Source organism: Bos indicus, chromosome 11 (assembly GCF_029378745.1).
Source record: "Bos indicus isolate NIAB-ARS_2022 breed Sahiwal x Tharparkar chromosome 11, NIAB-ARS_B.indTharparkar_mat_pri_1.0, whole genome shotgun sequence".
In the NCBI taxonomy this organism is placed as follows: Eukaryota; Metazoa; Chordata; class Mammalia; order Artiodactyla; family Bovidae; genus Bos; species Bos indicus.
Window position 1 is genome coordinate 15151200 of NC_091770.1, and position 12449 is coordinate 15163648.

A 12449-nucleotide genomic window follows, 5' to 3' on the forward strand; every position below is an offset into this window, starting at 1 on the left:
AGGGATGAGACCACACAGAGGGACAGCCCGTCTCTCCTGCAATAGGAGAACCATGGCTGAAGGAGTGTATGTACCACTGCTGGTCAAGGAGCTGTGGTATCCGCTCCCATCCTGTCTTTGCTCCTTGTATATACCAGACCCTCCTCCCGCAGCTTTTTCTTTTTTTTTTTTTTTAGCACACTGGCTTTTACTCATTTATATTTAAAGATTTGTTTTTGGCCGCTCTGGGTCTTAGTTGTGTATGGGCTTTCTCTAGTTGGGTCATGTGGGGACTGCTCTTCATTGCAGTGCACGGGCTTCTCATCATCGTAGCTTCTCTTGTCGCAGAGCACAGGCCTTAGGCATGTGGACTCGGTAGTTGTGGCCCATGGGCTTAATTGCACCTCAATGTGTGGGGTCTTCATGGACCCGGGATTGAACCTGTGTCCCCTGCAATGGCAGGCAGATTCCTAACTGCTAGACCACCAGGGAAGCCCCTCCTTCAACTTTTTGATGTAACCCAAGTCCCTCCCTGAGTCTTAGTTTAACTGCCATAGACCTGGTGTTTAGGCCAAAGCACAGCATCAGTGAAAAAGAGTTAGTTCTGCAATTCAATAATTTAATTCAGTAATCCATCATTGTTTATTTATATGTGCATGTATATTTGTATGTGTGTATTTATGTGGAGTTGTATGGAAAATTATCTCCTATGATTATAATTATGTAGGTAAGGATTAGATAGAAATAGCTTTATACTCATGGATGGAGGATAGACTTGTTTGATTAGTTATAGATCTTAATTCCTTTTGCCAGAGATACTGTTAGATTATGAAATACACCAATTTGCTTGATAACGAAACTTTTCAGGAAAAAAGGAACACTGTGATATCAATTATAATGATTATAAAATATATCATGATTAGAAATGTTACAGTGTGAAGATGTGTATCTTAGTAATTGAGGAAATACGATAATTTTATTGTCAGTGAGGAGCATAGTGTTTCCCTTTGGGCCTTCCTAGATTTTTAATCTGTTATTAATGGGGAATTTACATAACCTATAGCTACTGGACTTTAGGCTTTAATAAGCCAACAGTTATGAGGAACCTCAGTGTGCAAATCACAGGCACAGACTGTTCTTTATTGTTAAATCATCAGTGTGCAGTATGAGGAGGGAGGATAAATTAAAATTGTACTTTGAGCAGGAAACACAAGCACATGATCGGCATCATTGGTAAAAAGTATGCATTCAATGCTGAACAAATTGGAGATGTACTATGTGCTGGTTTTTTCCTTTGATTTTACATTAAGCACAATACAGCAGTTTATTAAGATGCTTAGAATGAATACAAAGGGAAATAAAGACCACAAAATTACGCATGCTACAGCTGTGTGTCCTGTGTAAGACAGTGTAGATGAATACATGAGGATGGTGTTTACAGGTGAAACTAAATATCCCAAATGGCATTCACTGATCTGTTGCTTCAAGACAACACCCTTTTGTACAGATCTTAAAGGTGTCAAAATTAGTAGTCTCAAAGTCAATTCTTGTATGTGATTTTAGCATAAAAGATTTTAGAAAACTGATCTGAAATATCACAGTTTTCATTTTTGTCAGCTGGAATGCCAAGGATTTTCAGAATAAGAAAAATGCAGTAATACAGGACAATCCAGATACACGTCTCATGTGATTAGCCTCTCTTGCAAAATTGTACATGGTTATGGGCAAAAACTAAGTCTGTCCAAAAGTCCACACCTGTGCAGTTTCATGTTTTAGCTTGATAACCTAGATATAACACTTATTACATAGCAAGGGCAACACCAGAAGAAGAAACAAATCTGTGGTGGGTACACAGTAACAATATCATAAGCATCATTGGAGTAGGTCTGAAAGACTGTACCTGGTTTTTGGGGTTTTTTTGGCCATGTCAAGAGGCATTTGGGATCTTATTTCCCTGACCAGCGATTGAACCCGTGTGCACTGCGTTTGGAGCTCAGAGTTTTAACCACTGGACCTCCAGGAAAATCCTTGTAGCTAATTTTATGGTTTAGTAGAATATTACGAGGTTGGCATGAGTCTAAATTACAGCCATCTTTTAAATTTGCAATGTGTAGAACATATAGGCAAGCAGGTGCTGCAGCCGACCGGTTTTAATTTTAAAAAGTACTAAATAGGAACGTAGAGAATCTTGGATGAAGATCAGAGTTGTTTTGATCACCCACCTGTAGCTGACAAATAAATGATGCTCTGTTGCTAAGGCTGACCTATCTCAGGTCTTCTGTGGGGGATGGGGAGGAGTCCTTGCTGGGAGGTGGAAACTTGGGTCTTGTCACATCTTTATTGTCTAGCTGGATTGAGAACCTGGGAAAGTTATTATATTTTTAGCTTCCTCGTTTGTTTTCGCCCACATCACACTTTTTAAAGGGATCAGATTATATCTATAAAGACACTCCACAAACATTGGGTATCAATAAGCAAGTTGATATATCCCTATCAGGTTGTGAAAAGGTGGGAATTTGGAATACTGTAGAGCTTCACTGTCCAGTGTTGTAGCCATATATGATTATTAATCACTCTAAAGTTGCTTGGTCCAAACTTAGCTGTGCTGAAGTGTAAAAGATGTACTAGATTTCATAAACTGTATGAAAGAGTATAGTATCTAATTAATAATTTTCTATTAATGAATGTTCAGGGATAATATTTTTTACATACTAGGTTAAATCACTTTTATTTATTTATTTTTTAAAGTATAGCTGATAGAAAATATAAAATTACATATGTAGGTTTAAAAAAAAATTCTGGAAAGCATATGTTGAAAATGGCTGGCCACCAGGGTGCACTGTGCGCCTGCAGCCAGCCTTTTGAAGTTCTGCGGGCCGGGGAAGAAGAGGCACGTTTTCAGCGCCTCATAGCCGCCTGGAGTTCTGTGTTCCTCCTGTCAGGAGTTGTTGAAGGCTCTGTTCTTTCCCCAAAACCTTATAAATAGAGCTAGGCCTACAGTTTAGTCTTCCTAGTTTAAGCTACTTTTATTGAATTGGAAGAAAAAAATCGATTTTATTAAGGAATAATTTACATACAGTAAAATGTAGCTATTTTAAGTGTCCGGTTTGATGAGTTTTAACAAGTAGACCCACATAACCACTGTAATCAAAATACAGAACCATTTCCATTAGGCAGAAAAGTCACCCATACTGCAAAGTCAGTCACTTTCCCTCCCTGCTTTCTGTCACAGATTAGAGCTGGTCTTTTCCATAGAGTCTCACATAAATGGAATCAGATAGTATGACTGTCTGTGTCTGGTTTCCTGCACTTAGCATAGTGTTCTGAGGTTCACCCTTGTTTGAATGCCGACAATTAGCCCCTGTTTGTTGCTGAGCATTTATTACTTCACTGTATGGGTGAGCCACAGTGTGTTTACCCATTCTCTTGTCAGACAGCTGAATGGCTTCTAGCTTTTGGCTATTACGAGTAAAGCTGTTCGGAACATTCATGTGTAAGTCTTCATGTGAATGTGTGTTTTTAATTTTCACAGGTAAATGCCAAGGATTAGAATGGCTTGTATTAAGTATATTTTTAACTAGAGAAACAGTCAAACTGTTTTCCGAAGTCGCTGTACTATTTCACATCCCCACCCTCAGTATATGAGAGCATTACTTGCTCTGCATCCTTGCTCGTGCTTGGTATTATCAATTTAAAAATTTTTGCCATTTTTGTGAGTTGTGTGCAGTGATTTCTCATTGTGATTTTACTATCTTTTGATGACTAATTTTTAAAAATCTATTTTATTGAGATATAACTTACACATAGAAAAGTTTTACCTTTATTTGGGTGGGATTTGGATGAGATTTGAAAAATATATGCACCCAACCATTGCAGTCAAGATACATTTCATTACCCTAGAAAATTCCATCCTGCCCCTTTGCAGTTAATTCCACACCTTCTCTGGCCCTAAATAATCATTGACTTGCTTTCTGACTATAGATAGTTTGCTTTTTCTAGAGTTTTATGTGACTAGAATCCTACAGTAAGTATGTCCTCTTTTCTATCTGGCCTCTTTTGCTCAGCGTGATGTTTTTGAGTTGAGATATGTCTGTGTGGTTGTATGTGTCAGTACTTTTCTTTTTATTGCTGATTAGAATTTCATTAAATGCGTATAGCATAATTTTTCTTTTTAATTTATTTACCTGTTGACAGACATTTGGGTTGTTTCCAGTTTGGGATTATTACAGATAAAACTGCTATGAACACACCCCCCCCCCCCCCCCCCCCCCCATATCTCTCTCTCTCTCTCTCTCTCTCTATTTATATAGATACATATCTTGGGGTGGACATATGTTTTTGTTTCTAATAGATAACTACAAAGGAGTGGAACTGAGAGCTCATATGGTAAATATGTTTGTTATAAGAAGGCAATGGCTCCCCACTCCAGTACTCTTGCCTGGAAAATCCCATTGACGGAGGAGCCTGGTGGGCTGCAGTCCATGGGGTCTCTAAGAGTCGGACACGACTGAGCGACTTCACTTTCACTTTTCACTTTCATGCATTAGAGAAGGAAATGGCAACCCACTCCAGTGATCTTGCCTGGAGAATCCCAGGGACAGGGGAGCCTGGTGGGCTGCCGTCTATGGGGTTGCACAGAGTCGGACACGACTGAAGTGACTCAGCAGCAGCCGCAGCAGCAAACTATTTCCTGTGGTTGTACCATTTTACGTTGCTACCAACAGTGTATGAAAGATTGAATTGTCCCAGATCCTTGGCAACAATTGGGATTGTCAGTCTTTTAAATTTTATCTGTTTTATGTATGTGTACTAGTAGTAGTTCATTCTGATTTTAATTAGTATTTTCATGTGGACTACTGTTATTGAGGATCTCTTTGTTTGCCGATTAGCTAACCTTTTGTAAAGGGTCTTTTGTAAAGTTCATATTTATGTTGAGTTTTTTTATCTTCTTATTAAGCTGTAATTCCATACTTTGATTACAAGCCTTTTCCCAGATATTTGTTTGGTGAGTATGTTTTCTCAATCTGTAGCTTGACTTTTCACTTTCTTAACAGTGTTTTCAAAGAGCTGAAGTTTTTATTTGATGGTTCAAGTTTTTTTTGTATCCTAATTAAAGACTCTGCCTACCCCAAAGTTGCAAGTCTTTTCTCCTATGATTTCTTTCTTAGAAGTTTTTTAGTATCAGCTTTTATAGTAAGGTCTGTGATTCATTTTGATTTAATTCTTGTGTATGGTATGAGATCTGGGCAGAGCATTATTTTTTCCCAAGTGAATATAAAGTTCTTCTAACATCACTTATTGAAAAAACTTTGCTTTGTTGAGTCATCTAGCCACCTTGTTGAAAATCAGTTGACCATATAATATGGGTCTGAAATTTTGGACTCTGTTCTCTTCCTTTCATCTATATTTCTGTCTTCGTGTTAGTACAACACTGTGTTGGCTTTGTAGCTGTTCTTGAAATCACGTACTCTACCAAGTTCTGTAATTCTTCAGGCTTTATTTCTATTTCAATTGGCTTTTTTTTCTTCTATTCTAGATCTTCTTGAGAAACAGAGTTGGGAATCTATGTTTCAGATTATGATTTAGAAACCGATTAGAAAGATCTGAATATCAGAGAGGAGCTTTTGCCTACTAGGCTCAATCAAACAGGGAGTAGCAGTTACTCCCTGTTATTGATGATGTCAGTGCATTCCTGGCATATATAGATGGCATGTCCTCCATTTCTGCACAGTAAATTGTTCCCATATATGTGTTTCACAAGGAGAACAGCCTATTGACCATGTATAGACACTGTAAAATCTTAAACAAAAAAATGTTATCCTACCCAGCAGTCTGTTGCATATAGTCTATTGAATAAATCAAACTTAGTTTTTGTTTTAAATATTTTCTTTGGTATTCCACCAGAATCTTGAGCTCAATGATGATACCGTTCTAAATGAGATAAAGTTAGCAGATTGTGAACAGTTTCAGATGCCTGATCTATGTGCTGAAGAGCTTGCTGTTATCCTTGGAATCTGGTAAGTTAATGACTTATTTGGCCACCTTGAATTTCTTGCGTATTGATTCTCTTGTGTTGCGGAAATCTTTGTTCAGAAGGTCCCCAGAGTTCTGGGTGAATGAGTCTTGTAACGGTTATGAAGATAGAGAAGAGTTGGGCAACCAATGAAAGGGTTAGAGATTAGGACTCTCCTGTAAGTTGGTATACTTACCCGTCTCTTTGCTTGGTAAAGAAAATTCCTTCTGTTAGCCTTGGCTGGGCTTCCCTTGTGGCTCAGCTGGTAAAGAATGTGCCTGCAAAGCAGGAGACCTGGGTTCCATCCCTGGGTTGGGAAGATCCCCTGGAGAAGGGAAAGGCCACCTGAATAGAATCCTAATGAAATATTTAGGAGAGGTGACTACTTTGATCTTTGAGGACATGTATATTCAGAGGATAGAATTTTTAATATAGTAGAACCTTATGTGTAGTAGAAATCGTTTTTCATTTTATGTTTTAAAGTGATTTCAAATTTGGGCAAAAGTTGCAAGGGCAAGGCATTGCAAAGACTTTTGAGAATGATTTTTTGACATGACATTCTGTCACCGCTAAATACTTTAGTGTGTGTCTTCAACAAACAAGGGAGCTTCTGTGCATAACCATGATACATTTATCAAAATCAGGAAATTAGCACTCATGCTTTACTATCACATTGTACTCAGACCCCATTCAAGTTTTGCCAGTTGTCCCAGTAATCTCCTTTATAGCACAGGATCCAGTCTGGAACATATGTGTTACATTTATGTTTGTATTCTTTCTGTCAGTTTGGAATAGTTCTTCATTTTTGCTTGACTTTTATGATCTTGACACTTTGGAAATTTATAAGCCAGTTATTCTGTACAATTACCCTCAACTTGAATTTTGTCTGATTCAGTTCAGTTCAGTTCAGTTGTTCAGTCGTGTCCGACTCTGTGACCCCATGAACTGCAATACACCAGGCCTCCCTGTCCATCACCAACTGCTGGAGTTCACCCAAACCCATGTCCATTGAGTTGGTGATGCCATCCAACCATCTCATCCTGTCATCCCCTTCTCCTGCCCTCAATCTTTCCCAGCGTCAGGGTGTTTTCAAATGAATCAGCTCTTCGCATCAGGTGGCCAAAGTATTGGAGTTTCAGCTTCAGCATCAGTCCTTCCAATGAATATTCAGGACTGATCTCCTTTAGGATGGACTGGTTGGATCTCCTTGCAGTCCAAGGCATTCTCAAGCGTCTTCTCCAACTCCACAGTTCAAAAGCATCAATTCTTCGTCGCTCAGCTTTCTTCACAGTCCAACTCTCACATCCATACTGGAAAAATCATAGCCTCGACTAGATGGACCTTTGTTGACAAAGTAATGTTTCTGCTTTTGAATATGCTATCTAGGTTGGTCATAACTTTTTTCCCAAGGAGTAAGCGTCTTTTAATTTCATGGCTGCAGTTGCCATCTGCAGTGATTTTGGAACACAGAAAAATAAAGTCAGCCACTGTTTCACTGTTTCCCCATCTATTTGCCATGAAGTGATGGGACCGGATGCCATGATCTTCGTTTTCTGAATGTTGAGCTTTAAGTCAACTTTTTCACTCTCCTCTTTCACTTTCATCAAGAGGCTCTTTAGTTCTTCTTCACTTTCTGCCATAAGGGTGGTGTCATCTGCATATCTGAGGTTATTGATATTTCTTCCGGCAGTCTTGATTCCAGCCTGTGCTTCCTCCAGCCCAGTGTTTCGAATGATATACTCTGCATTGTCTAATTTAAAAAATATATATACAATTAAATTCACATTGTGGGACTTCCTTGGTGGCTCAGTGGTAAAGAATCCAACTGCCAGTGCAGGAGACACAGGTTTGATCCCTGGATCGGGAAGATCCCACATGCCATGGAGCAACTAAGTCCCTGGGCCGTAACTCCTGAGTCTGTGCACTAGAGCTAGATTCTGGGAACCGCAACTACTGAGCCAACATGCTGCAACTGCTGAAGCTCCCTGATACTCCCTGGAGCCTGTGCTCCCAGCAAGAGAAGCCACCGCAGTGAGAGCCCCACGCACCACGACTAGAGACTGGCAGCTGTCCCCTACAACTAGAGAAGAGCCTGCACAGCAGTGACGACCTAGCACAGCCAAAAATAAATAAATTCACATGCTGCACCATTAGCAAGGGTATCGGAGAAGGGAAGTTTTGTGGTTCTTATAGCATCCCAGCAAGTGGAACACAATTTTGAATTTTATTTTCATTCTTAATACAAATAATATGTACATATAAAATAACTTATGTAATATATAAACATAAGTTATATAATGTAATAATAACACGAATCCACCTCCCAGTTTAAGAACTTGAAGATTGCAAATACCACTAGCTCAGTCTGTGTGCTTCTTTCCCATCTCATCTTCCTTCTTGTCTTAAAAGGTAATCAATGTCCTAAATTTTGTCTTTGTCAATTTCTTGCCTTTTCAGGAAATATATTTACTCACATGTCTTTTATACTTCTTAGTCAATTCTTTTATTTGTCTTTCAGCTTTATAAAAGCGGTATGTTACTATATGCAGTCTTCTGTGATTTGTTTTTTTCTCTCACCAATGTCTTTATGTGACTCATCCGTGTTGTTACATATAGCTGCAGTTTACTCTGCAGTGTATCTTTCTGTTGGTATTTTACAGTGTATTGATTTCCTTTTTGGACATTGGATTGTTAACAGATTTTTCCTGTTACACACAATATTACTATGGATATTTGTGTGTATGCTTCCCGGTACAGCCATTGAATTTCTGTGGGCTCTATATCTAGGCTGGAATTACTGAGGTTAGGATATGTGAATGTTCACTTTATAAGATAGTGCTGAATTGTTTTCCAAAATTATTCATACTTGGATCAGCAAGCTCTAAGAATTCTCAATGTTCTGCCTCTTTGAGAACTTCTTAATTTTTGCCTGTCTCATGGTGATAGTAATTTTTTTTTTGCATGAGTTTAATAAATAGGCATTGGTGCCATATTAATTCTTTTCATTTTCTTTGTGGAGTGGCACAGGTTAGATTTTGTTTTTTCTTATAAAATAAATTGTGTTAACATTTAGTACACCACCACATTTACTTGTTAGCATTTTATTACTTTTGTGCTTATCTTTGGCACAGTCATCTCTATATCTGTAAATAATACAATAATATTATAATATGTGAGGAGAGTGAAAAAGTTGGCTTAAAGCTTAACATTCAGAAAACTAAGATCATGGCATCCAGTCCCATCAATCATGGTAAATAGATGGGGAAACAGTGGCTGACTTTATTTTTCTGGGTTCCAAAATCACTGCAGATGGTGATTGCAGCCATGAATTTAAAAGACACTTACTCCTTGGAAGGAAAGTTATGACCAACCTAGACAGCATATTCAAAAGCAGAGACATTACTTTGTCAACAAAGGTCCATCTAGTCAAGGCTATGGTTTTTCCAGTGGTCATGTATGGATGTGAGAGTTGGACTGTGAAGAAGGCTGAGTGCCGAAGAATTGATGCTTTTGAACTGTGGTGTTGGAGAAGACTCTTGAGAATCCCTAGGACTGCAAGGAGATCCAACCAGTCCATTCTAAAGGAGATCAGTCCTGGGTGTTCATTGGAAGGACTGATGTTGAGGCTGAAACTCCAATACCTTGGCCATCTCATGCGAAGAGCTGACTCATTAGAAAAGACCCTGGTGCTGGGAAAGATTGAGGGCAAGAGGAGAAGGGGACGACAGAGGATGAGATGGTTGGATGGCATCATCGACTTGATGGGCATGGGTTTGGTGGACTCCGGGAGTTGGTGATGGACAGGGAGGCCTGGTGTGCTGTGGTCCATGGGGTTGCAAAGAGTCAGACATGACTGAGCGACTGAACTGAACTGAATGTGCTTTCAAATATATAAATACAGTTTACTTGCTTCCTTAAAAATTGTATTTGATTCATTATGACATGCATTCTGGAATTGATTTGCTTTTTTTAATTTTTTAAATTTAAAGCACAGATTTCCAAAAGAATAACCCAGTGCATAAGTTAACTGAAGAGGAACTGCTGGCATTTACATCAGTGAGTAATGTCTTTTTCCTGTTTCTTTTTTTTTTCCCTTGTAAATTATTTTGCCTATCGTATATTCTTGCCTCAGTTTGCTCATTGAAATACTGTCACCTAAGGAAATTAAGGCAGAAAAAAAAGCTTATCATTTTATTTTCCAGGCTGCATATATCTTGATGCTGATTTAGACATAAACATTTTAAAATTTTTATTTATTTTTAATTGGAAGATAATGGCTTTACACTGTTGTGTTGGTTTCTGCCATACATCAACATGAATCGGCATAGGCATACATATGCTGCCTGCCTCTGCCTCCTACTCCATCCCACCCCTCTAGGTGTCAGAGAGCCCTGGGTTTGAGCTCCCTGCATTGCAGCAAATCCCCACTGGCTGGCTTTTTTACATATAACAATGTATATGTTTCAATGCTACTCTCTCAATTTGTCCCACCCTCTCCTTTCCCCACTGTGTCTGCCAGTCTGTTCTCTACAGACATAAGCATTTTTGTTTGTACTTGCTTGAATTTAAGGGCAGCGAATGCATATTTCTTGTTCTTTGTTTGATCTTTGTTTGCAGGGCCGAGTCCAGTATCTTGCACATAATATGTGCTCGATAAATACTTGTTGACTGAGTAAATGAAGTGACAGAGCGAGAGTTGAATCTTTACTCCAAAGCCAGTGTAACGTGCAGCTCTTTTGGTTAAAATTTGAGGGTGATGCTTCATGGATGTAGTGGGACCGAGGGGTTCAGAGAGCGAGGGGCAGAAACAGCAGAGCCTGGGTTATGGAGGCTAAGGCAGGAGACAGTGTCGAGAGCAAGGGGCAATTGTCAGCGTTCAGCGGTGGAGAGCAGTCAAGAGGAAGGGCTGAGGCTTCGATGGCTGGAGTGCATTGCTTATCTCTATGACAAGTTTGGTGAAATAGCTGGGTAGTCACCTCACTGCAGAGAAATAAGGAGAGAATGGTTTGTGAGAAAATAAAGTTGATAGATAAAGACCACAGTTGGAAAAAATGGTCGTGAAAAGGAAAGATAGGAGAATAGATGTTTGAGGGTTTGATATCAAAGAAGGCTTTTCAGAAGAGGAAGGCCACAGAACAAGAGGGCAGTTGGTATCTTTAGCTTTACAGATAAAAAGATACACACGTCTTTAATGAACCCAAGTTGCTCAAGATACATCTTTTTTTCAAAGGCATTTTTTTTATCATAGTTAGGGATCAAGTTAGAATTCTTGTGTTTTCTTTCTTTGTTATTTTTGAGATAAGGCAGAACTAAAGTACTTTTATCTGGTAGAAAGAAAGGCTAGCTTACTTTGTGCTGTAAAATAAATTTTACAAGTTACTATGTGGATCACAATAAACTGTGGAAAATTCTGAAAGAGATGGGAATACCAGACCACCTGATCTGCCTCTTGAGAAACCTGTATGCAGGTTAGGAAGCAACAGTTAGAACTGGACATGGAACAACAGACTGGTTCCAAATAGGAAAGGGAGTATGTCAAGGCTGTATATGGTCACCCTGTTTATTTAACTTCTATGCAGAGTACATCATGAGAAACGCTGGGCTGGAAGAAGCACAAGCTGAAATCAAGATATCCGGGAGAAATATCAATAACCTCAGATACACAGATGACACCACCCTTATGGCAGAAAGTAAAGAGGAACTCAAAAGCCTTTTGATGAAAGTGAAAGTGGAGAGTGAGCAAGTTGGCGTAAAGCTCAACATTCAGAAAACTAAGATCATGGCATATGGTCCCATCACTTCATGGGAAATAGATGGGGAAACAGTGTCAGACTTTATTTTGGGGGGCTCCAAAATCACTGCAGATGGTGACTGCAGCCATGAAATTAAAAGACACTTACTCCTTGGAAAAAAAGTTATGACCAATCTAGATAGCATATTCAAAAGCAGAGACATTACTTTGCCAACAAAGGTCCGTCTAGTCAAGGCTATGGTTTTTCCTGTGGTCATGTATGGATGTAAGAGTTGGACTGTGAAGAAAGCTGAGCGCTGAAGAATTGATGCTTTTGAACTGTGGTGTTGGAGAAGACTCTTGAGAATCCCTTGGACTACAAGGAGCTCCAACCAGTCCATCCTAAAGGAGATCAGCCCTGGGATTTCTTTGGAAGGAATGATGCTAAAGCTGAAATTCCAGTACTTTGGCCACCTCATGCGAAGAGTTGACTCATTGGAAAAGACTGATGCTGGGAGGGATTGGGGGCAGGAGGAGAAGGGGACGACAGAGGATGAGATGGCTGGATGGCATCACTGACTCGATGGATGTGAGTCTGAGTGAACTCCAGGAGTTGGTGATGGACAGGGAGGCCTGGCGTGCTGCAATTCATGGGGTTGCAAAGAGTCAGACACGACTGAGCAACTGAACTGAACTGAACATACAGTTTGAGAACTGGTTGATGTT

The 12449-nt window shown here is 39.4% G+C and overlaps 1 protein-coding gene across 3 annotated transcripts in view; it reads left to right on the forward strand.

Annotated features, from left to right (window-relative positions):
* The window catches only part of TTC27 (tetratricopeptide repeat domain 27), a 185491-nt gene that overhangs the window by 45627 nt on the left and 127415 nt on the right, over positions 1 to 12449 (forward strand). For all 3 annotated transcript variants that reach the window (XM_070798087.1, XM_070798088.1, XM_019969975.2), the window contains exons 8-9: positions 5884 to 5996; positions 9982 to 10048. In XM_070798087.1, coding sequence (XP_070654188.1) covers positions 5884 to 5996; positions 9982 to 10048 — 180 coding nt within the window. The remainder of the gene's footprint in view (positions 1 to 5883; positions 5997 to 9981; positions 10049 to 12449) is intronic.